The sequence below is a fragment of the Sebastes fasciatus genome, chromosome 22, assembly GCF_043250625.1.
Source record: "Sebastes fasciatus isolate fSebFas1 chromosome 22, fSebFas1.pri, whole genome shotgun sequence".
NCBI classification, from domain to species: Eukaryota; Metazoa; Chordata; class Actinopteri; order Perciformes; family Sebastidae; genus Sebastes; species Sebastes fasciatus.
The window spans coordinates 197,770-224,891 of record NC_133816.1 but is presented as its reverse complement, the minus strand read 5'-3'; the positions used below and the strand labels follow the sequence as shown (position 1 = coordinate 224,891).

Below are 27,122 nucleotides of genomic sequence, written 5' to 3'. Positions count from 1 at the left end.
TCCTTAGCTTTCTGTGGTCCATGTTCAGTGTGGTACACACCATGATACCAAACAGCACAGTGACTACTTTTCACCCTTTAAATAGGCAGACTGACTGATTACAAGTGTGAAAACACCTGTGATGCTAATTACAGGACACACCTTAGTTTAACATGTCCCTATGGTCAAATTATTTTACATCTTTTCTAGGGGTACCATAATTTTTGTCCAGGTCAGTTTCATTAGTTTGTTTTTTTAAAATGATTCTGTTGAACCACAATTCAAAAGCAATGTCTGATTTTCAGTAAATTTTTATTTATTATTACTTTTGTCAGTTTCAAGTTATTTCTGTGACCATTGTGGGTTTTTCTTTCTTTAACGGAAGGGTACCAACAATTTTGTCCACGTGTGTACATAGATAAACAGATAAAAAAGTAGGTGTGATTAATTTGCGATTAACTATGGGCAATCATGCGAATAAATATTTGAATCGATTGACAGCCCTAGACCAAATACCTGCAAAACTAAAGACGCTCCCATCTGCCTCACCTCTACTTTGTGTTTAGTGATTATTAGTTAGAATGCTAACACGTTAAACTAAGATGGTGAACATGCTAAACATCCACATGTTATCACTGTGAGCATATTAGCATGCTGACATTAGCATTTAGCTGCCTCACAGAGATGTTAGCATGGCTGTAGACTCTTAAGGCCTTTACACACCGGGGGCGTTTTCCTTTTGTCATCAATATCATTTTTCTAACTTGTTTTTGTCATGAGTACTTTAACACAGAACGGCAATATTATGCAGCAAAAAAGCAACGCAATGTTTTTCTGAGCTTTTGCATCGCGATTAATGGCATCAACCAATCACGTTGTGTGGAACAGACATATTCAAAACATGCACTTTTGGGTGTTTTTCTACTTATGAGGAAAAACAACACGGAGGCTCTGTAGTCCGAACCAAGATGCCAGAAACTCAATACACTCAGAGCATTTCGTGAAAAGGAAAATCGATAAAATAGCTTACAGTAGCTTAGATGGATAGATAGATAGATAAATAGATAGATATATAGATACAGTAGATAGAGAGATAATTTAGATAGATAGATGCACAGGGAACAGTAAACAAAAAGTACATATCAACACTCAAGATAAATGACTATAGAATTCACAATATAAAGAATATGTTAGAATACACTATAAATATACCAGTCTACTACAACAAACATATACAATATATGTAAACATAGAAGAACATACTATATACTATTAGGCCGGGGGTCTCCAACACGTCGAGCGAGCTCGCGACATGTAGCTCGCGACCCGTTTCTGAGTCGCTCGCTTAAGGCTCAAAGAATATGTAAACAAATTTGACAAGACAAAGTCACTTGGTAAACCTAAATTTCTATGCATACAGAAAAAAAAAACATGCACATGCTGCTCAATTTAAGATGTTGATGATGTCAAAATGTAAGTGTTGGATATCAACATTTTCTAAATGTTCACACAAAAGAAGTTTATTGATCTGGTTTGGGTGGAGCTGAGCGATGTGAATAAATGTTACTACTTTTATAAAATATGAGGAGCTCTCAGCCACTTTCATTTTGTCAAAGTAGCTCTCAGAGGTAAAAAGGTTGAAGACCTCTGTATCAGGCTATACAACAGTTTACCTCAGACAGACTGCCAGATGCTGCTCTGGGTACGATCCCTTAGTTCCTCTGCCCGCATGAATCCATTCAAACTTTTTATTGAAAAAGTATTTTGGTGTGTAAAGGCCTTATTAGATATTCAGCTGATGTGATTCAAAATAACTACAACATTAAATTAAAGCACTTAACATATACTTTTATTGTCCCCGTGGGGAAATGTTTCCTGGACTCCGTCCAACTGCAGTTACAAGCACTAAATTAAAACAGCATCAACAACAATAATAAACAATTCCACTTAAATACTTCGATCAACAAACAACCATGAGTAAGATGTGCTGAGGTTAGCAGCTGTCTCCCAGAGACCAACCAACATACTGGTGTTTATTTCAATCTTCTAAATCTGAAGTGAATGAGAAACACTCCTTTCACTTTCAGTCACAAGGACAAAGTATTTCAGAGGTGTCTTTGTCCCATCTGGCATTTCAACACCGACAGTACAAATACTCCATGTATGCGTTGGGGCTAATTGTGCTTTTAAAGGTTTGACAGGATCACATGAAATGCTCGGTGTCCAACAGCAGAGGACAAGCTGGTAAAAAAACAAGAAGAAGAACAAGAAGTCTCATCTCACAGCTGCTGTTTTGTGCTCTGTTGCGTCTCAGTGCCGCCAGGTGAAGATCACCATCCTCGGGGAGGAGGGGGTTCCTGTGCAGGTGGACGGAGAGGCCTGGATCCAGCCGCCCGGCATCGTCAAGATCGTCCACAAGAACCGAGCACAGATGCTCACCAGAGACAGGGTAATGTCCAACTCCAATATGAATGATCTGCTGTATAATGTAGTTTAACACATGATGTTTACTACATTTCACAAAAAAAGTTAACACTTTATATTAAGATCCTTGTAATGAGCTTTAGTTAGTTAGTTAATGGGTAATAAGGCCCTTACAAGTCCTTATTAGATACTTATTAACATTATGTTAATAAAACTATATAAATGTTAATAATAGCATTATAAACATGTGCATTGTTCAATTATAATACATTTAATAGCACTTAAAAAAAACGTGTTAACAATTTATTAAGGGTGTAAGAAAATATCGATACATAATTATCTTGATTTTATGTTGTGTGATACTGTATTGATTCTCCAAAACTAGCGATTTTTATTTAACCTCTAAAAATTCGGGCCCAGCGGACCGGCCGCTATTCGATCATTTGGAGGTTGTAGCGGACTCTTTTTTAAGGCTAGAGTGAAGATAGTGGCATCATATGAAACTAAAAGAACCTCAGGACTTCATTGGTACAAAGAATGTCATACAAGCTTGTAGAGGAGGTTAAATAAAGCTCCGAAGGTACGTTAAATTTTAGCGAGGAAAAACTGGCATGGCCATTTTCAAAGGGGTCCCTTGACCTCTGACCTCCAGATCAGTGAATGTAAATGGGTTCTATGGGTACCCACGAGTCTCCACTTTACAGACATGCCCTCTTTATGATAATCACATGCAGTTTGGGGCTAAAACCATGCAATTATTTACATGCAGTATAAATGTGTTATTTTTGCCTAATCTAAAAATGTTAACAATTTCTGGTGTGTTCTTTATACTTTGAAAGTTTTCCTAAAAAAAAAAAATATCGCAATATTCCGCCTTGTTTACAGTATGGCAATATATTGAATCGTTAGCCCTGTATAATGTTAGGTATCATATCGCCAGATTCTTGCCAACACACAAATGGCAGTTTATAGACTGTTTAAGAATGTTAAAAAAATACTTGTGAATTTCTTATAATTGTTTGTAATAGTATTACAAACACATTTATTGAGTTTGACCTATTATGTCATTGGTAAACCTTTACTAAGTTTATTTGTTGCTTTATTAAGATTAATACATTTTTTATTATGCATTTGTTAGCAGTTAACTATGCCCTTAATAACAGTTAACTATGCACTTAATAACAGTTAACTATGCACTTAATAGCAGTTAACTATGCACTTAATAGCAGTTAACTATGCCCTTAATAACAGTTAACTATGCCCTTAATAGCAGTTAACTATGCACTTAATAACAGTTAACTATGCACTTAATAACAGTTAACTATGCACTTAATAACAGTTAACTATGCACTTAATAACAGTTAACTATGCACTTAATAGCAGTTAACTATGCACTTAATAACAGTTAACTATGCCCTTAATAGCAGTTAACTATGCACTTAATAACAGTTAACAATGCACTTAATAACAGTTAACTATGCCCTTAATAGCATTTAACTATTCACTTGATAACAGTTAACTATGCACTTGATAACAGTTAACTATGCACTTAATAAAAGTTAACTATGCACTTAATAACAGTTAACTATGCACTTAATAACAGTTAACTATGCCCTTAATAACAGTTAACTATGCACTTAATAACAGTTAACTATGCCCTTAATAGCAGTTAACTATGCCCTTAATAGCAGTTAACTATGCACTTAATAATAGTTAACTATGCACTTAATAACAGTTAACTATGCTCTCAATAGCAGTTAACTATGCACTTAATAGCAGTTAACTATGCACTTAATAGCAGTTAACTATGCACTTAATAACAGTTAACTATGCACTTAATAACAGTTAACTATGTTTTTTTGCACTTACCGGATTTAAAGCGAGAACAATGTCTTATAAAGATTAATAAATCCTTTTTTATGTACTTATTAACAGTTAACTATAAATGGTTAACTGCTAATAAATGCATAACAAAGTATTCATTAATCTTAATAAAGCAACAAAAAAGCTTAGTAAAGCTTTACCAATGACATAATAGGTAAATTTGTTAAGCTCAATAATGTGTTTGTAATGCTATTATAAACAATTATAAGAAACTCATAAAGCATTCATTAATTTTCTTAAGCAGTCTATAAACTGTTAACATATTTCTTATGAATGCTTTTAAATGTCTTATAATCTAACAATAAACATATGTATGATGCTATTATTAATACTTATATAGTCTTATCAACATAGTGTCAATAATGTTAAAAAGCATCAAGGACTTATAGAGCCTTATTACCTATTAAGTAATGCTTAATATAAAGTGTTACCAAAAAAATATATATATATTTTTTTTACTGTATAGAAATGTGCGTTTGTGCTGTATGCTACTGAATTTCCATGTGCATGTATATGTCTAATATTTGCATATGGAAAACAACAGTATTGGCTTGAAATACTTTTCTTTCCTAAATATTGCAGCCGAAAAATCCCCTCAGCTCTCCGGCTTCAGCTCTCTGCCCAGGTTGTTGACTCGTTCTATTTTGGGATTTCTTAAATCAAATTCATACCAACCGTGTTTGTTCTCTCTTCACGCTGCTCAAACCGTTGGAGAGCTCTCTTGAGCCGAGCACATTTGGGCAGTTTGTTTCCATGGTTTCCCTCCTTAAGTACAACGGAGAGAGAAGAGTGTTGGCTCGCTGGTTTTATCCTCCTAAATGTGGCTGTTTTTCAGTCGAATGGTGACAGTTCTGTTTTAGGTGTGCGTTGTCCCTGCTGCATACCTGGTTGAAGTGTGTTTATTGATAGTTTGTTCAATTAAATGGATGTAGTAAAACAGCTTTTCTTTATTTTTTTCGTCAGTTACCTCAAATTTACAGTTAAAAGATATTTTTTTCTCTTGTATCTCAGTCCATAAATGAGGTTAAAACACACCTGTGTTAACTGGAACCTCTTCTACCTATTCTTGTGTTTTCCTTCAGATTGCTGCCTTGAGTAGTTGCTCAATGTACTTAAGTTGCTTATGTACAATACCTGTAGAACCACCTTGAATCAAGTGGCTCTTGAATTTGATAGCGTTTTCATTTTTCAAGTACCAACTTTTAAAAACTTGGTTGGAGGCAGCACAAACTTCCACAATGTGCTTGTCTCAGACACAAGTGATATATGATGAATTTCTTGTTCTTTTGTACTACCAGGCCTTTGAGAGCACGCTGAAGTCATGGGAGGACAAGAGGAAGATTGACAGCTACCGCGCCAGCAGACCCCGCCTTAACTCCCAGCAGTCCATGGAGTACCTGACGGAAGAGGAGTGCGCTCAGGTTCAGCAGCTGGGCACCGTGGCCGACACACTCATCAACAAGTAAGAAACTTATAGTTTTTTTTCCTGTTAAAGGTTGTTTTTTTTTGGATTAAGTGCTTCTTTATTTTATGTGAGGATCATTAAAGGACAGAAGGTGTCGTATGCTGTACAGATGAGGTGAATCTGTGATACTGGGCTCTACAAATAAAATTGACTTGACTTGAAGCACTTGACAGTTTCTTTTGGCTGCGAAAAAAGCCTCAACCTCAAAACTTCATTAAGTAAAATATTTTAACCAGGGCTGCCAAAGTAAACACATTCGTTTTCACAACTTGGGATTTTTATATTATCTTTTTGCGAAGAAGGTTGAAAAACGATCCAAACTTACGCTTAATGTTGGTGAGGAAAAACTGTCATGGCCATTTTCAAAGGGGTCCCTTGACCTCTGACCTCCAGATATGTGAATATCTATGGGTACCCACGAGTCTCCCCTTTACAGACATGCCCACTTTATGATAATCACATGCAGTTTAGGGCAAGTCATAGTCAGCTCCGGGTTTCTGGAAAATATCTGTCATTGTTTTGTGTTGTTAATTGATTTCCAATAATAAATATATACATACATTTGTATAAAGCAAGCACATTTGCCCACTCCAATGTTGATCAGAGTATCAATCAATCAATCAATACTTTTATTGCCAAGTCAACCCACAGTTTATTGGAATTTGTTTCGGTGCAGTGCTCATTAAAAACAGACAAAAGACAAAAGCACACACATATATAAAACATAGTGTACATAGGAGACAACCACCTACATTTATACAATCATTAAGACCAATAAAATCCTAAAATGCTAAAATACTGTGAAGAGCTTTTTGCTATTGCAACTTCCCCTAAAGTGTCTTGGCTGGAGCTCAATTTCCTCCTGCAAGGAGCCTATGCATTAGAGTTCAGTCCTCAACTTCAGCTCTATAGTCTGATTCGTCACTGTTCCTAATCAATCCTACTACTGTTGTGTCATCAGCATATTTAAAAAAATTTACAAATTCAGAGTGGGACACACAGTCGTTGGTATAGAGGGAATAGAGCAGGGGAGAGGGTATGCACCCCCTGGGGGGGGCCAGTGTTGAGAGTAATAGACTTGGAGACCAGGATACCAATTTTAACCACCTGCTTCCTATCTGACAAAAAGTCGAGGATCCAGTGGCAGAGGGACTGATTGATACCCAGCAACTGGAGTTTATCAAATCATTTAATAGGCACAATTGTATTAAACGCAGAGCTAAAATCTATCAACAAATCTCTTGCGTAGGTGGAAGGGGCCTCCAGGTGCTGCAGGATACTGTGTAGACACAGGGACACAGAGTCCTCTACGGACCTGTTAGCACGGTAGGCAAATTGGAAGCTGTCCATCTCGACACTGGATAGGTGGTTTCAGACCAGCCGCTCAAACACCTTCATGACAATAGAAGTCTGTAATGATTCAAACAGCCAACATCAGACTTCTTGGGTACAGGGATGAACACAGCAGATTTAAAACAGGCAGGGATCTTGCATATACGAAGAGACCAGTTAAAAATGTCTGTGAAAACAGAGGCAAGTTGGTGAGCACAGCTCTTAAGAGTGAAAGCAGACACACGGTCTGGACCTGCTGCCTTCATAACATTTTGTTTGCGGAGCAGGGCATTGACCTCATGCTCCTTAACCACGAAAGGAGGGGTTGCAGGCTCTGTACTAACTGCTAGGTCTGTATTATGTTGAACACCTGTTCTTACATCAAATCTGCAGTAGAATTCATTAAGCCTCTCTGGGAATAGGGAGTCTACATCCTGAGCTGATTGTTTAGTCTTATACCCAGTGATCATCTGTAGGCCCTGCCAGACCCCTCTGGTATCTTTGGCTTTTAATTTGTCTTGTAGACCGTCTCTGTACTTAGCCTTATCTTTCTTTACTGCACGTTCAAATTCATATCTGGCAGTCTTATAAAGATCTTTGTCTCCACTTTTGAAAGCATGATTCTTGTCAGCACATAGAGTTTTAACCTCTTTGTTGAACCACGGTTTATTATTACTCAATACAGCCACAGTCTTTTGATGGTATTTCAATACTCAATAGAAAAGTCTCCCTTTATCCCTTATTTACATTTTGAACAGATATAAAATGTGTGATTAATTTGACAGTCCTAATTTTAACTGAGTTAGAACTAGAACTAGAGTTTGAACTTCACCTCGAGACAGTTAAGACTTTAATGGAAGACATATTAGTAAATATAAGTGGTAAACTCTACATTTTTGACTTATAATTTTCAAAACATGATGGACAACTGGCAAACAATGTACAAGTTTAATGGTTTGCATATCATTTTAACTTCTATATAATGTATCCCTAACATATTTCTGATGCAATACTTTTGGAAATTCTTCATTCTTTGTCAAGCTACTGTTAATGAAACTCAACACTTCCTGTACAGCAGATGTTTCACAATAAAAGCCTACCAGAAATGGGAAGGATTTTTTTGAGCAACTGGGAGGCTTTTAAAGTGAAACATCTGAGCAGGAAGTGTTGACTTTCATTGGCAGTAGCTTAACAGCAAAGTACAGTGGAAGTATTTGAAAGTAATTAGTGAAAAAAAAAACGCCTTTGATTCCAAGAGTTCAATTTGTTATATAATAATGCTATGGAAGTTTACATTATCCAGAAAACATGATCAGAAAACGAGGGAGACATCTTACTAAAACATAATAGATATTCTCATAAAAAAGATAACATTTGACATGAAGGAAGGAGTCAGACATAAGAAAGACGAAGAATCTTTTGTAGTAATACTGCCTTTATTTGGGTTTTTTTATCCAGTACCTGGAAAGGTTTTTTTTAGTGTGCGCTCTTCACTCTGTCTCCAAAACTTGGCATAAAGATATGAAAATATTAGTATTAATTAGTCTATGTAAATTGCAAATAAACAAACATAATACAAAACTTTTACAGTATACACACATAAAGTAGATAAAAGCAAGTTTATCAGCAACCTTCCTGTTTGATGATCTATGTGTGTTTCTGTGTTCAGAAGGTCAGGGGGGAATTCTGCTCTACATTTTGGGATTTGTTCATCCCACTAAAATTAACTCGCTTATTTGCTACGTTTTTCCTCTGTTGCACTGATGAGCCATTTTATTTCTCTTTTTCAAACTTGTAAAACATTTGTGTCCCTCTGAGGCCTCCCAGCATGTCTCAGGTTTATTAGAATCTTCTCAGTCATGTTTGCTAAACTAAATTCCCCTTTCAGGATGATAAATATTTTAATTACATTTGTTAAGTTATCTCAGTAGCTGAGAAAGAGCTAAGAGATTTGATGTGGAGAATTCGAGAGCACAGTAAAAGGTGTGCACTTTCCACCTACTGCCAACTTGAGAAGACTTGTATCAGTATAAAGTTTTGATTAAAACAAACAGAATTACTCACCAGTTGATGTATCAGGCTCCATCTGCCCTCCAAACATCTCCACTTTGACTGTCTAATTGCTCTGACTTTCATCAAATGGACCCAGGTGAAAAACAGAGATATTCTTAATTGAGTCTTAAAGTTTTGTGATTCACTGGTCAAAATGTTTGAATCCAAACATCTACAAATTGAACTCAAAGGTGGGAGAGTCAATTTTATTTTTAGACCCCAATATCCCAAATTACAAGTTTGCCTCAAGATGCTTTATAATGTGTACAGCATACGACCCTCCCTGTCCTCAGACCCTCCTTTCAGATATGGAAAAACTCCCCAAAAAAAACTTTAATGGGGAAAAAATGAGGGGTGGGAATCATCAGAGGCTCGACAATACAATATTATCACGATACCATCTTATTGCCATTTTAAACATTTTTTTCATGTCATACTAGCTTGTCGCGAAGGAGGCTAAATAACGCTCCAAACACAACATATCTTGAGGTCAGAGGTCAAGGGACCCCTGTGAAAATGGCCATGCCAGTTTTTCCTCGCCAAAAATTTAGCATAACTTTGTAGCTTTATTTAGCATTTTTCCCAAGCTAACATGACATGGTTTCTACCGATGGATTCTTTAGGTCTTCTAGTTTCATATGATAACAGTATCTTCACTCGAGCTTGAAGACTGAGTTTGCTACAATCTCTGAAATGCAGAACAGCAGCCGAGCCTGCCGGCGGGCCATAGAATTGTTAAGAGGTTAATAGATAGTATAATAAAAAAGGTTGATACTTGATATCCGTGTATCGATACAGTATTGCCATACAAAATATTGCGATACTTTGCAGTATTGATGTATTCCCCCACCCCGAGAAAAAATGGGATGGACGGAGAAAGAAACTTGTGTCCCATCAAGAGGCCGAGACAACTTGTTGCAGTAATCACTATAACTGTGCCTTTTCATCTTGTTGAAATAATAATTACAGCTCTTTAAAATCTATGATTTCCTCCCTCGTCCTTCTCGTAGGATCCGTGAGGCAGCCAAGACCCACAAGCTGGTGGAGCAGGAGTTGGCTCACGCCGTCAACGCCACTGCCCTGGTGCTCACAGAGGCCAAACTGTCCAGCCCTGAGGTAAGGGAGGGCAGACTGACGGACAGATGGCCAATCTGACTGAGTAAAACGTGCAGATTTTCAGCAATACGCTTGGGTGTTGTCAGTTTACAGGCTGTTAATTTTGCAGCCTGTTAACCTGAAATGCATCGGTGACATCACGTCAAGGAGACAGCATGCTTTTCTCTTCTACTCTATATTATGAGAACCAAAGTGTTCAAGATTAAACTAGAATTACCGCCTTGCAACCACCAACCAGTCAAGTTGTAGTTTACATCCATGTCTGTCCAAAATATCATCCCTTCATCATTTTATCCTGTTAGACATTTCTGTGAAATTGTCATTATTAGCATATGAATTCTTGAATTGTGGCCAAAACTGTGTTTTGTGAGGTCACAGTGACCTTTGGCCTTTGACCACCAAAATCTAATCAGTTCATCTTTGAGTCCAAGTGGACGTTTGTGCCAAATTTGATGAAGTTGGACAACACAATGTCCAATGTCACATGTCGCCAATGAAATAATTCAAATAATTGGTCGGCCAGCTGGTTGGTGTTGATTGACAGACTAAAGAGAAAACCTCTGTTGGGAGATGAGCATCATGAAAAAGAAGCTGATTTTGGAAAAAGACGTTTGTAGATAACTGCTGGAATAAAAAATGACTTTGTATTTCTGAAAACACGCAGATAAAATATGAGAATGAGCTGAATTTTAAATAGTTATTGGATTATTTGACAGTTTTATTGTTATATATTTTTCCTGTATTAATTATTCATTTCATAACATCTTATTTCATCTACTCTTGAACACGTAATTGTTCATTGAAACATCCTTTTATGCCTGCGTGCCGGCAACAACATTATGTTTTCTGGTTGTCTGTCCATCAGTTCCATTCTCGTGGACGCGATATCTCAGGAATGCCTTTGTATGAATTTATTCAAATTTAGCACAAACAAAAGTCCACTTGGACTCAAAGATTTTGGTGATCAAAGGACACTGTGACCTCACAAAACATGTTTTTAGCCATAACTCAAGAAGTCATATGCTAATTATGTCAATTTCACACAAATGTTTAACAGGATAAAATGATGAGGTGATGACATTTTGGACACACGTGGATGTAAACTACAACTCTACTGGTTGGTCTAGCTGGTGGTTGTAAGCGAGCAACAGGGTTTTGAATTTGATGCGAGCGGGGACTGGGAGCCAGTGGAGGGATATGAGCAGGAGAGGGACGGGAGCTGTTTTGGGTTGAAGACCAGTCTCGCTGCTGCGTTCTGGGTCATCTGCAGAGGTTTGAATGTGCATGCAGGGAGGCCTGCCAGTAGGGAGTTACAGTAGTCAATGCCTGATATTACAAGAGCCTCTACCAGAGTTGTTTTGCATGCTCTGACAGGTAGGGTCTGATCTTCCTGATGTTGTACAGGACAAATCAACACGACTGAGCAATTGAGGCTACGTGAACCTTAAAGGTTAGCTGGTTGTCAATCACGACACCCAGATTCCGGGCAGACTTTGTGGGTTTGAGTTTGATTAGTCCAAGCTGGATATCGATCTGTGGTTGTATAGATGGGACTGGCTGGGATGACAAGGAGCTCAGTCTTAGATAGGTTGAGCTGAAGGTGGCGTTCTTTCATCCATTTAGAGATATCGGCAAAGCTTGATGTAATCCGTGCCAAGATGGTAGTATCATCTTGCGGGAAAGATAGGAAGAGTCGCATGGTGTTCAAAGGAGGAGTTGTTGCTTAGTGGGGAGAGATTACTGATTGTCCAGGTTTTGGCAATGAGCGTGCCTGTACCACCTTCACGTCCAACAGAGGGTGGTGGGGGGTGTCAACAGAGCAGGGGATGTCAACAGAGACACAGGATCCAGGTCTCAGTCGGGGCTAGTACCTGAATGTCTGACAGTTTTGCAAGTGCTTGTATAAATTGTATTTTATTCACAGCAATTCCAAAGGCCAAAAGTAACAGAGGAGTGAGTAGAAGAGGCTTTTAAAATATGAAAGATAATTATTAATAGCAATAAAATTCATATTAATAAGTTATCAATATATATTTAAAATAACAGGGCAGCAAATTCTAATGGTACATAAACTCAAAAAGACATTAAAATGGCTATCAAAAGTAATTAATAATTCTCAATAATTATTAATTATATTGAATAATGGGATTTAATTTATATTAAATAATCCTTGGGGCATCACTCTTTGAAACAAAGAGGAAAATGATAATTAATTAATCTAGTCTCATAAAGTATACTAAACTAGCCATTTTGATATGTACAGTAAGGGATAATGTACAGCGAGCTGGTCACTGTTGTGAAAGAATCCCCTTCAGGGCGATGCTGCACTCTCATCGCCCTGTATAGAAACTGTGGAAAAAAAGTTCGGAAACTTGTGTTTGGTGGATTATTTCTCTGTTGTTCCAATGCTAATGGGCATTGTATTTTACATTGTTGGAAAGCCTGTTTATTTACCTTTGCAATGATGTCCAACTTGTAAGGATCATGCAATAGTGGGATGAGCAGCACAGCTGATTATGTGGGGAGCGTCCAAGAAAAATGTTCCAAAATGCTCTGCCAATGGTAAACAGTGTATTCTCCTGTTGGTATTGATGCTTGTTTTGAGTTGTTTGGTGGATTGGATGATTGAACTCTCTATCAGTAACAAGGAACAAACAAGACATATTGGCTATTTTACACTTTATTCATTTAATACACCGTCAGGAGCCTCAGTAGCGGTGGAAGATCCATACGCAGCCACAACAGCCTGGCACCTCCTCCTCATGCTGGTCACCAACCTGGTCACACGTTGCTGTGGGATGGCGTTCCATTCCTCAACCAGGATTGGTTGCAGGTCAGCCAGCGTGGTTGTGTTGGTCACTCTAACAACACGCCCAAGCTGATCCCACAAGTGTTGAATTGGGTTGAGGTCTGGACTCTTGGCAGGTCGTTCCATTCTCTCTACTCCCACATTGTGGAGGTAGTCTGTGAGCTCTGTGGGGGTGAGCGTTGTCATCTTGGAGGATGAAGTTAGGTCCCAGATTGTGGAGATATGGGATCGCCACTGGCTGCAGAATCTCATCCCGATATCTCATTGCATTGAGATGGCCTTCAATGATGACAAGCCTTGTTTTGCCAGTGAGGGAGATGCCCCCCTCACCCACACCATGACACTGCCCCCACCAAAAGCTGTTACTCCATCGGTGCAACAATCAGCATAGCGTTCTCCGCGTCGTCTCCATACTTTGACCCTGCCATCCAACTTTGGCAGACAGAATCTGGACTCATCACTGAACATGACATTCCCCCACATGTTCAGGTTCCATTGTCTGTGTTGTCGACACCAGCGCAAATGGGCCTGACGGTGAAGGGCAGTCATTGCAGGCTTCCTGGTAGCCTTATGAGAATACACTGTTTACCATTGGCAGAGCATTTTGGAACATTTTTCTTGGGCGCTCCCCACATAATCAGCTGTGCTGTTCATTCCACAAATGCATGATCCTTACAAGTTGGACATCATCGTGAAGGTAAATAAACAGGCTTTACAATGCCAATTAGCATTGATACAACAGAGAAATAATCCACCAAACACAAGTTTCCGAACTTTGTTTTCACGGTTTATATATACACAGGGCGATGCTGCACTCTCTCATCGCCCTGAAAGGGATTCTTTACATCCCACACGTATGTGTGGTATGGTATATCATCTGTTTCTCGGCTTTAGGCCATATATTGCACATCTTTGGCTTTAATGATGAAAACTGAATTTGTAAATTAATTTGTATTTCAGTGTCTAAGTCGCAGCACGGCGGTGGAAATCGTCAACAGCAGTAAAGTTCTCCAGGCTGAGACCAGGATGCTGCTCGATGGAAAACTACTGGTACAAATCTTCAATTTCATCCATGTTTTCTCTCTGTTGTCTTTGTTTCCCTCTCCTATTCTCTTCCTCTCTGTCTCTGCTGAAGCCATTCAACCCACAACGTCTCACATTTCACTTTCTGCTGTCTATCTATTGTCACTTTAAGTCCAAGTCCATTTACCATTTACCATTTACCATTTACTTTTGGTTTTGCTTTATCAAGCTTTATTTACCATGTAAGGAAATGCACTTTTACTCACTATAGCCCTTTGTGCCAAAGAGCAAATATAATGACAACACAAAGCGTGACATGACAACGATGCATGCTACAATACTGGGAACACATTTCCCTCGCTGCTCTTTTTATCTACCTCAGTTTTGTAATGATTATAACCCTTTTCAAACTTTCTGACTTTATCTTTCTGATGAACTTCAGGTAGTTGTTTGCTTCCCTAACCTTACCTGCGATGAGAGAGATACGATTAAATTAAGCTGTCATGATTAGACACAGATAAGTAAAACAGCAACAAACAAAAAATTCGCATAATATGCAAATTACTTTTAGTTTGAAAGAATTTGTGATACGCCTCAACTGTTGACAGAATTATAGGTTAACAGATGTTTACAAATCTGTGCATTTGCATAAAATACACAGGGTGTCAAAATGTACATCATCTTCAGATGGTAGAAGAATAGAGCAGATGTTTACAGATGGTGGGGGGGTTTTCTAGACTAGAAGTTGCAGTTTAAAAATAAACTTCATGCATTTTATTATCCCCTCATCCTCCGCAGTCAGAGTCTCCAGAGGAAGAGGAGCTTCGGTCGACCCTGAACAGCCTCAGCGCTGAGCTCCACAAGCTGGACGACATCCACTGGATCTGTCCACTCATGCAGTGCTCCGAGGAGGTGAGGGAGGGTGCAGTCGAGGGGTGGGAAAAAAATCGATTCACCTATGTATCACAATTTCTTTCTTTTTTTACAATTTTGAAATAGATGTTTTAATGCCAGAATCGATAAATTTGCTTCATCTGAGTCTATGTGGAGGTAGAAGGAAGTTACTGCTTTTATTGTTGTAGTCTGAGTAGCGTGACGTCATATCTGTTCCGTATCCGTCAACCAAAGCAAAACGCAGCGAGCTGAAACGAGAAAGCAGAAAATGTCGGAGGGTCAGCATGGATACGACCTCCACCCTCCCATGTTAAATCCAGCGTGGTAAACACTACACATCCAGTAAAGGATGGAAACACTTTGGTTTTCACACATTGACAGGAAAAGCAGAGCTTAACAGAGCAGAGCTAAAGCTGCATGCTAACTCTGTCACGGACAGGAAACGTTATGGTATGGCGGTAACGTGCGGTCGAGCCGGCTGTCGCTCTCGTGTCCGTGGTCAAATGGGCCGACGCTACAACTGTTGAGCACCCATATACTGACATTTCTGTTCTCTGCATTGAAGCGGCCCCGATGGAGCTGACCGTGGATGGATAAAGAGAACGGAGCTGACGGGAGAGCTAGAGACCACCTTGGAGAAGTTAGAGGAAGTAGACACATGGGACTATGTCCGTGTTAATAAAGGGTTCTGTACATATATGGACCTTCCTTCTACCTCCACATAGACTCAAAAGAAGCAAATATATCTATTCTGGCATTAAAAAATATATTTCAAAATCGTAAAAAAAAATAGATTACGATACATAGGTGAATAAATGTTTTCCCCACTCCTAGCGCCTACATGCTTTACATCACGACGAGAATAAACCCCGCTTTACTGTACTAAACAATGTAGACACTCAATGGATTTTAAATAGAGATAGCATGACCGCGACTGAAATCGACAAACATGGTGCCAATGTGCAGGTGTAGACTACTGGTAGGCGGGGGGGAGAGAAAAGATACTGGAAGATTCGCCAATCCTGCTTTTGATTTTGATGGTTGAAATCGGAAGCTTATTTCTATAGATCTCCGATTTACAATTGAAGTGGTGCCACCCCTACTCTTGTAGGGGTGGCACCATGTCCATGTCCCCAATGACGTTTGCTTTTTAGGACTCAGTGCGGGGCAGCAGTAAGAGCACTAGCAGTATGAAGCTGAAGATCATACCCAAGGTGAAGAAGGAGAGGGAGAAGCTCCACAAGCAGAAGTCCAACAGCTCTCTCTCAGGTAAGAGATCAGGACAGAACCCTGATTCAAAGCTTCAGTTCCATACCATACCAAACCAAATCAGTTCCATACCATACCAAACCAGATCAGTTCCATACCATACCAAACCAAATCAGTTCCATACCATACCAAACCAGATCAGTTCCATACCAAACCAAATCAGTTCCATGCCATACCAAACCAAATCAGTTCCATACCATACCAAACCAGATCAGTTCCATACCAAACCAAATCAGTTCCATACCATACCAAACCAAATCAGTCCCATACCATACCAAACCAGATCAGTTCCATACCAAACCAAATCAGTTCCATGCCATACCAAACCAGATCAGTTCCCTTTGTCTGGAAGAACAAACTACAGTTCATCTGAGTTCTGATGTCTCTGACTGAATTGGCCCCGATCCACACATCTGTTGATCCATTGATAACAGCTATAGAGTCCTTACAGCTCCCTTACAGCTCCCTCTCAGCTCCCTCCCCTCTCCTTACAGCTCCCTCCTCTCTCCTTATAGCTCCCACCCACTTCTCTCACCCACCTCCTCACAACTCCCTCCTCTCTCCTTATAGGTCCCATCCACCTCCTTACAGCTCCCTCCTCTCTCTGTATAGCTCCCACCCCCTCCTCTCACCCACCTCCTCACAGCTCCCTCCTTTCTCCTTATAGCTCCCACCCCCACCCTATAACCCAACTCCTTACAGCTCCCTCCTCTCTCCTTATAACTCCCATCCACCTCCTTACAGCTCCCTCCTCTGTCCTTATAGCTCCCACCTCCTCCTCTCACCCACCTCCTTACAGCTCCTTACACCCCCTCCTTACAGGAGGGGATGGGAGCTATAAGGAGTGAGGAGGGACCTCTCTCCTTATAGCTCCCATCTCTCTCCTCACAGCTCTCTTCCTACAGCTCCCTCTTCTCCCCTCTCAGCCCCCTCCCTCGTCTATGGTTAGGGTTAACCCTAACCGTTACCCTCTAAACCACCCTCAGCTCATCTCACCTCCCCCCTCCCTCCTTTCAGCTCCCATCGCTCTCCTCCGTCTTTCCCCCCTCTCAGCTCAATCTCTCCTCACAGGTCCCTCCTCCACAATCTCAGCTCCCTCCTTACACCTCCCTCCTCTCAGCTCCCATCTCTCTCCTCACAGCTCTCTCCCTACAGCTCCTTCCTCTTCCCTTTCACCCCCTCAGCTCCCTCCTTACACCTCCCTCCTCTCAGCTCCCATCTCTCTCCCCTCAGCTCCCTCCTTACACCTCCCTCCTCTCAGCTCCCATCTCTCTCCTCACAGCTCTCTCCCCACAGCTCCTTCCTTTTCCCTTTCACCCCTTCAACTCCCTCCTTACACCTCCCTCCTCTCAAGCCCTGCCCACTCTGTTGATTGGGGAGGGAGCTGATAGGCAAAACCATTGATGGATTGACTGCAGCTACAGTACATTGAAAATTATCAGAAATTTTGCTTGAGTTACACCAGCTGCCAAACCGTGTCACTGTGTTTGACAAAATCATGTAATACTAAAGAGCTTAAATATTAAATACTATACTGAAGCATGTCTATTTTTGGCATATTGGTCATATTTACTTATTTATTGTCAAAGAGGTAAACAATTTGACATTTTCATTTAGTTGCTCTCTCTCTCTACCACAGGAAATTGGGATATTAAAGGTGGGGCTGGTGAGGCAGATTCCTCAGGCAATTGAAGCATGAGGTGTTTAATACTGCCCCCCCTTCCCCCCCGTTACGCTGACAACCAGGGGTGAGAAGCACTCGTTCTCCTCCCCTCTAACCGCGATACCCAGAGACCTGACGAGGTGTGAGGAAGAAAAGGAAAACCACCTCCCGACTTTAATGCTATTTCCTCCCTGCTTCTTTAAACACCATTTTGCAGGGAGGACTTTTGTTTCTATTTTACGTTTTTGAAGGGGCCTGGCTTTGCACCGCATTACTTCACCATTGGCGTTCTGCTTTTGGTTCTGGTTATCTGCTTGAGTTTGAAAGTCGCCGTGGCCAGCAGCGAATCAAACAAAGGAAGAGGCAGGCGTAGAACGAAAGCACTCTCGCTGTTTGTTTGTTTTTTGACGAAGAAATGTGTTTACGTGGTGCTCTCCTTGCATGTCGAGTGCAGCCATCTTATTTTATATCTTTAAGTTGTTACAATCTTTTAATTATTTTCTCTCTAACTAATCGTTTTATTTCTGAACTTATGAACAGCCTTTAGACTTGGATTTTTCTCGCAACTTTCGAAGAGTATTTATTTCTTGTTGCCATGAGAACTCAAATGGCAACACAATGAACAAACTGAAACATCTCAACCTTATCGTCTGCTGAACTGGGGACATCTTAAATGTTGCAAAAAATGTACTGAGGAATGTACTTGTGTGGACTTTGTATTAACCTGTGAATAATGTTAAATGATAAATTATATACGGTTTCACAAAGGTTCTACTGTTGTGGTTCTAAAGTGGTTCTGTTGTCTGACTTGTGTGATCCGAGGCTATGCTTTATGATGAGTCATTTCATCTGGAATTCATTCTTATGAAACGATTTAAAGTACGGCACATCACTCCGTTATGATCAAGGTCTAAAATATGACTCATGTGGGAGTAAAAAAAAAACATCCCACTGGTTTTAAGAACCATTTTGAGGTACAGTACCAGATGAAATGACTCAACAAGTGTGATTTGTTTTTGGCAGTGTATGGTGAAGGTGTTTACAGAAGGAGGAAGCATCAAGGACACATTGACAAAACATTACAGCTACTCAGTATATTACTCCCACTTTGCCATACTTCTGATTGTATATGTAATATAAGAGTCAGTGGATATTTGATTTTGCCTTGTCTGTGGTTAAAAGCTATTATTATTATTACAAATATATTATCTATTTTTTTGTATATCTTATTTTCCCAATGGTAATATGTGAAGCTGTCCTGGCTTTGCTGCTTCTTCCATTGACAAACTCCTTGGCCAGTGCATATAATCGAAGCCAATTAATGATGTTCTGTGTCCCTGCATGCATACTTAGCCTTCCTTCGCCTCACAGTGTTGGGTTTAAGTAGCCTCAGAATAGTGAATTTTAGCTTGTTTGTCCGACCAGCAACGTGAATATTTTGTTTTAACCTGCTTGACGCACCAGATGGTCTGGGTTTTACTGCAAAAATGATTTAGCCAAAACACAGAAATGTCTGCCAATACTTTACTGTGTTGTCCAGACTTCAGGAGAGTGTATAGATTTACACCCACAGGGTTCTCCAAGCAGGCTCTAACAAAAGCTAAGATTTCATATATCTCAAGTACATGAAATGATATTGGATTAGTGTGCTGCTGTTCGGAAATGGCTAAAATGCTAAATGTTTAAATGTTTAAAAGTTAAGAGGCAACTTCTACCCAGGTTTTACAGTAATGTTCTTGAAAGGATAGTCTGATATCTTGCAAAATTAGCTTATTTGCTGTGTTACAAGAAGATTGATATATTTTTCATCTCTGTGCAATCAGTAAAGAGAAAGGGAGAAAGCTCCCAGATGTGCTTAGCTTAAAAAAACCTGCAAGAAGTGGACATTCTCCATAAAAGTAAAGTACGCCATACTGCATGTAACACATGCATCTAATTAGCTAGCAAATTAGTTACCAAGATATCTTAGAGTCAACAGTTTTTGTTGTAGCGGCTCAGTTTTAAAGCTAGAGTGAAGATACTGGTATCATATGAAACTAGAGAATCAACTGGGACCAACCGTGTCATATTAAACTGGAGGTAATGTTCATTATAAATACATATATCCTTTGTGGGGTTTGTTACTGACTTAACTTTTATTTTTTTGGTTTAAACTTGATCAAACTGCTACAAAATAACGCTCCAAATTTATGCTTAATTTTGGCGAGGAAAAAATGTGACCATTTTCAAAGGGGTATATGTGAATGTAAATGAGTTCTATACCCAGGAATCTCCCCTTTACAGACATGCTCACTTTATGATAATCACATGCAGTACCTGTGAGGGTTCCTGAACAATATTTGTCATTGTTTTATGTTGTTAGTTGATTAGTAATAAATATATACATACATTTGCATAAAACAAGCATAGTTGCCTACGTCCATGTTGATAAAGTATTAAATACTAATAAAATATAGATATAATTTCCCTTTAAGGTACATTTTGAACAGATATAAAAATTTTGCGATTAATTTAGGATTGACAGCCCTAAAATATAGGTATATATTTATTATTGTTACCAATGGATTCCTTAGGTTTTTTAGTTACATATGATACGAGTGTCTTCCCTTTAGCTTTAAAACTGAGACGCTACAACCAAAAAATCACTAGTTGCGTTAATGCGTCAAAGAAATTAGTGGTGTTACAACGAATTTGCATTATTATCGCTTTAACTCTGACAGCCCTTTGTTTGCGTTACAAAAGTGTTTGAAGCTAGCAAATCCTGTCCTAGCAACTGCTAGGCTATAATATAAGAAAGTTCCAATGTGTAAGCCAATTAAACAGGTTAAATTTAAATACAAATTTTCTTTCACTAAAGGTGTTAAATATACAGTAGATAAAACACATTCGTAATTGTTTTTAACTTCTGATAGCTTAGCAGTTTCTCCTGCTTCCAAAGCTATGTGATAAGCAGAGAGGAATTATACTCAGACAAGAAAAAAATCTTAAATGTTAGTGTATTACTAGTAAGTTTTAACTGCCTGGATGCAATAAAGAAATACTGTTCACTAGTCAAGATTAAACGTTAGTAAAATACCAACTACAGATGTCCCATATGTGGAATTAACTGTATCATGTAAAGGTACTACAAAGAACAACAGAAAAGTAAGTTTCACACTTAAGAAAAGTTGATTTGTCCTGATGCAACTCAAAAAACATTAAGGTCAAGACGCTTTGACTCACGTGAGATCGTTAAGTTTTTCGTGCTTTAACTTGGATATTACATATTGGACAATACATATTTACAGCTTTTTCCCATTCACATAAAGGGTTAGTTCTTGATTTTCTCAGTTGTATGTTTATTAAACTAACCCAAACTAACTGTCGATAGGGCAGAGTTACTGTGAGGCGTTGTAGATGTACAGCTCTGGTAGGATTTTGCTACTGTATCCATAGTGTGCCAGCTATACACCTTAGAGGCTTTAGTGGTGTTGTGCCAAGTTTGTACTGAGTTCAGTGGGTTATGAGACATACAAGGTGAGTGCGAGTGTGTGAGGTTCAGATGTGAAAGTTGTTGTATGTCGTACATTTCAAATTTACTGTATCTTGCCTTGCACTTTACGAAGAAGCAAACTTAATGGGGAAAAAAGACATTTGTGTGCTTGTGTGTGTGTTTAAAATTTTGAGTGTTTACAAGTGTTGTTTTTTTTTATTGATTTGATGACAAAAATCTTTTATTTATGATAAATGTATACGGACAAAAGTGTGTTGATAAAATGTAATAAATCTAACCAAACGTAAAAGAATGATAAATATGTAGAGATGTATACACAAATGTTCATTACATCAGTGGTTGAACAATACTCCCACAGCAGCTTGAGATCTCCCATTTAACGCCAATGTGATTGTCATTCCACTGCCACAGCAATGTCATTTAACTGTCTTTCCAATCTTACACCAATTGGTATTGAAATAGTATTTAACTGACATTAAGGTTATTCTAACTTAAAGCCAAAGTTATTTGAAATCTCCACTGTTGTTACCGACTACTAATGAATCGTTTACACAAAAAAGATGTCATATGTTTAGCCAATATTTGGGTGAACTTTTTGTGTATAATTTTGAAATTGTAACATCTCTTAAGAGTCTACTTAATGCTTTAATTTGCATTTGTTGTGATACAAACAAACGCAGACAAGAAGATGTGTCCAGTTTGGGGAACACATATTTGTGGAAGCCATTTTTGGGATAAAAAAAACAACAAGTTGCCTATGTTTCATAGTCTTTTACCAAGGATTTCATAGTTTTTCTTTTAAAAGCATATTATTTGGTTATAATTTTTTGTGTCATTTTTTTCATACAGTAAAAATGACATTTTTGACTGAAACTCGTCCAAGGAGTTACATGGAGCTGAGAATGTGAAATGATTACAAACACAACAGTATTCCATAGACAACATTGTGAACACACCCCCTGACCTGAACAGCCTATATATATACTGATATATTGAGACTGTGTGCGCAATGCTGGAAGCCAGACTAGATGTTGCACGACCTTGTACGTTGCGAGGTGTTTTATTGTGTTATCGTGTGCAGTGTGTAACAAAGACAAAGTCAGCGCAACCCTTTGGAGATTAAATGAACTATTGGAAGTGTGAAGCTGGTGTCCTTTGGTGTTAATGTGTTGATGATGATTTTGTTTGTCCAGTTTCAGTGTACATTTAACTTTTAAAGGTACAGTCAAAATACACAAAATTCCCATGAGAGAAAGTGAACGGGAGATGGAGCAAATATTTGTAGGATCGAAATGTAAAGTTCGATGAACTTTTTATGAACTGCAAGACATCTCAGGTGTTGAGTGCTGAAATGTAACTGTTTTTGTTCACTCCGTCCCATTAACCTGCTGCACTTCAGTTTTTGTTTGTCTTGCAGGTGGAGAGAAAAGTAAAGGCCTCAGTATGCTTCAAACCAACTAGGTCGCACAACACACACAACACAATGTCCACAACTAAAGGTCGCACATGTTTAGAGCTGTTTTCTCAAAGGCTTCCTACTGCCTCTCCAATCTCTCTCAAAGAGGTTATATTTTGTAGTCTCAACGTGATGAACTGCACAATTGTTCTTTCAGATATTTTCCACACGTCAGCAGTGGTGGAAGTAATATTTAGATCCTTAAGTACATTAAGGATCTAATGTAATGTAATGTAATGATCTAACATTGCACCGCAATGTTGTTGTTTGCTGTCGTCACGTGAGAACTATTCGCTGCTCTAAAACAGTAGTGGCCAGTGGCAGCCATGCCAGGACGACAGCACAGTGGTTTTGGAGCGGCCGAGAAGAAGTGATTTCCAGTGGGCGGCTGTGGCTCAGAGGGTAGAGCAGGTTGTCCACCACTCGGAAGTGGTTGTTCGATCCCCGGCTGCTCTGGGTCACATGTCGATGTGTCCTTGAGCAAGACACTTAATTTTAGCTGAATTTTGGGCAGTATTGGACGCATTTCCAATACTGGTATCGGTATCTGAACAACTCTAACTTTTAGTACTATTTTTAGTCAGTCATCGCACACAAAACATTAAGTATAAATAGAACATACATTCAATATACAATGTAGTATAGAATAAGTTTAAACGGTCTAGACAGTATAAGCAAACTAAGAGAGTTAATTAATGACCGAAAAGGCATAGGCAGAAGCATAATGCTTTTGTAAATGTTTGCCAATTTTAACTTCTTTATATCCTGTTGGGTAGTTTAATCTACAGCAAGCATCATATCGCAGCATATTCTATAAAGTCATCATATGTTTGTAGCGTTACTGACCTGTAAAACCATGTATCACTAAAAAGTCAACTTTTCTTGAGAAAAACAGCCCTGTTTTCATCTTTGTGATGAAAACAGGGATGTTTTGCATTTTCTAGCAAATCAAATGGGTTTTTAAATAGTTTATTTAGTTTAATAAGTAGGAGAATTTTCTCAATCCACAAACCTCATCCTTCAGTTTATCATAAACATTCACATTCAAAATCACCAAATTTGGAGAAACGTGGTTATCACTGGACAGGAAGGGTATCAAAATTTGTAATGAGTAAAATGTACAATATTTGCCTCTACGGTGTAGTGCAGTAGAAGTATAAATAAAGTAGCAGAAAATGGAAATACTCTAGTACTGTAGTTACATTCCACCACTGTTTGTCAGTTGTACACACAAAAAATGACGAAGTTGTGTACATACAATGCATCTTTGCTCTCAACACGTTTAATAACTATAAATCAAAACACAGCAAGACTATAAGCACTTCATTTGAAGCATTCTGAGGTGTTAAAGATTACAATTCCAATACTTAGTTTTCTGGTAGAACTAACAATGCTTGTTACATCACATACTGTATCAATCTTCCTTGCCTGTAGTAAAGCTGAGTGATACAGTGTAGGTTGTTTGCAGATAAACAATAGGCTTATACAGTATTAATGAAAACCATGCGTGGAAATACAATTTCAGCATTTAGACAAGTATTTATTTGTTGTATTAAAATTGTATCCAGTTCAATATTTTCACATTTTAAGAGGGAAAAAAGTCATTATTTCATAATCAAATCAAATAAAGAGGTTCAAGTAAAGATGGCAGTAACTTGTAACTAGAACAGAATAAAACCCTTAAATTTCCCCCTCCAAAGATTGGCATTTTTAAGATATACTGTGCTGACTTTTTTATAACATACCATATTGTCACTTCCTATGACATTTTTTTCCAAATACTATACTATGATTTTTTAAAACTTTTTTCCACATACTATACTATGACTTTTTAAATTGTTTTCGACATACCATACTATGAATTTTATTTTTTATTTTTTCCACATACTATACTATGACTTTTTTCGACGCATGACTTTTTTAATGACTTTTTTCAACATACTATACTGACTTTTTTTGCCATATACTGACTTTTTTGCTGTACTATACTGACATTTTTGGAAATACTGTGACTTTTTTCAACATACTTTGAGTTTTTTTCAACATATTATACCAGTGGTTCTCAAACTTTTTTCACCAAGTACCACCTCAGAAAATATTTGGCTCTCCAAGTACCACCATTATGACCGATGTTAAAATACAGCGTAGGCCTACCCTATTCAGCAATGCACAGTTCATGCAGGAGGCAAATTTATTCCCAATAAATTGTACTGTTACTGGCACTTAAACTCTTCCACACAACTCTCACACTACACTACGCAAGGGGCAGCCTCTCACACTAGGACTGCACCATATGAGGAACATTTGCCATATGCGATAACAGTGTTCAATATTGCGATGACATATGACTTGCGATAAATAAACAAATATTGAAGTGTGCATAGTAGCTATACATATATATAAACTGCATCATACTGCATATAACTAGGCTAAATGTTGTTTCTAGAGCAGCAACAGTAATGTTTACAATACTAAAGTCACCATATAAACTCCTTAATATCTCACTGGAAACATCTAACATGTTAATAAAATAAATCATATTCCTGACATGAAAATACCAAATGAATTTTATAAAGACTGAAGAACACAGACATCAGTCAGTATCAGTCCATCCTCCTGTCCTCTGTCCTCTGTCCTCCTCCTTCTAATGCAGGTAACTTTAAAGTGATGGACAAACTACCAACGTCAGGAGCGTGTGGCGGCTGCGTGGCGTATTGTTTTTTAAAAAAATGCCACGAAATGTCAAAAATCATTAAAAGAAAGTCATGTCAAAAACAAATAAAAAGTCATGCTGCAGTATGTCGAAAATCATTCAAAAAAAGTCATGTCAAAAATGATAAAAAAAGTCATGTCAAAAACATAAAAAGTCATGCTGCAGCATGTCGAAAATCATTCAAAAAAAGTCATGTCAAAAATGATAAAAAAAAAAGTCATGCCACGGCATGTCGAAAATCATAAAATTAAAGTCATATCGAAAATCATAAAAAAAAAATCATGTAAGAAACAAATAAAAGTATATGTCGCAGCATGTCGAAAATAATAAAATACAAGTCATGTAAAAAACAAATAAAGTCATGACGTCGAAATGTCAAAAATCATAAAATACAAGTCATGTCAAAAAGAAATAAAAAGTCATGCATGTCGAAAATAAAAAAAAAGTCATGTAAAAAACAAATAAAAAGTCATGCCGTGGCATGTCGAAAATCATAAAATACAAGTCATGTCAAAAAAAATAAAAGGTCATGACGCAAGCATGTCGAAAATCGAAAAAAAAGTCATGTCAAAAACAAATAAAAAGTCATGCCGCGGCATGTCGAAAATCATAAAATACCAGTCATGTCAAAAAAAATAAAAGGTCATGTCGAAAATTGGAAAAAAAAGTCGTTGAAAATCATAAAATACAAGCCATGTCAAAAACATTAAAAGGTCATGACGTGGCATGTCGACATTCATAAAACACAAGTCATGTCAAAAACAAATAAAAAGTCATGCCGCATCATGTCGAAAATAATAAAATTCAAGTCATGTCAAAAAAAATAAAAGGTCATGAAGCGGCATGTCGACATTCATAAAACACAAGTCATGTCAAAAACAAATAAAAAGTCATGCCGCGGCATGTCGAAAATCATTCAAAAAAAGTCATGTCAAAAATGATAAAAAAAAGTCATGTCAAAAACATAAAAAGTCATGCTGCAGCATGTCGAAAATCATTCAAAAAAAGTCATGTCAAAAATGATAAAAAAAAAGTCATGCCACGGCATGTCGAAAATCATAAAATTAAAGTCATATCGAAAATCATAAAAAAAAAATCATGTAAGAAACAAATAAAAGTATATGTTGCAGCATGTCGAAAATAATAAAATACAAGTCATGTAAAAAACAAATAAAGTCATGACGTCGAAATGTCAAAAATCATAAAATACAAGTCATGTCAAAAAGAAATAAAAAGTCATGCATGTCGAAAATAAAAAAAAAAGTCATGTAAAAAACAAATAAAAAGTGATGCCGTGGCATGTCGAAAATCATAAAATACAAGTCATGTCAAAAAAAATAAAAGGTCATGACGCAAGCATGTCGAAAATCGAAAAAAAAGTCATGTCAAAAACAAATAAAAAGTCATGCCGCGGCATGTCGACATTCATAAAACACAAGTCATGTCAAAAACAAATAAAAAGTCATGCCGCGGCATGTAAAAAATCATAAAAAAAAGTTATGTCAAAAAAAAATAAAAAGTCATGACGCGGCATGTTGAAAATCAATAAA

General features: G+C 38.0%; 1 protein-coding gene across 3 annotated transcripts in view; it reads left to right on the top strand.

Moving 5' to 3' along the window:
• The window catches only part of LOC141761122 (diacylglycerol kinase delta), a 147,770-nt gene extending 128,350 nt beyond the window's left edge, over positions 1 to 19,420 (top strand). For all 3 annotated transcript variants that reach the window (XM_074624373.1, XM_074624374.1, XM_074624375.1), the window contains 7 exons: positions 2,294 to 2,428; positions 5,586 to 5,749; positions 10,147 to 10,252; positions 14,022 to 14,111; positions 14,883 to 14,996; positions 16,133 to 16,247; positions 17,887 to 19,420. In XM_074624373.1, coding sequence (XP_074480474.1) covers positions 2,294 to 2,428; positions 5,586 to 5,749; positions 10,147 to 10,252; positions 14,022 to 14,111; positions 14,883 to 14,996; positions 16,133 to 16,247; positions 17,887 to 17,939 — 777 coding nt within the window. In that variant the 3' untranslated portion in view covers positions 17,940 to 19,420. The remainder of the gene's footprint in view (positions 1 to 2,293; positions 2,429 to 5,585; positions 5,750 to 10,146; positions 10,253 to 14,021; positions 14,112 to 14,882; positions 14,997 to 16,132; positions 16,248 to 17,886) is intronic.
• Positions 19,421 to 27,122: the final 7,702 nt, after the last annotated feature.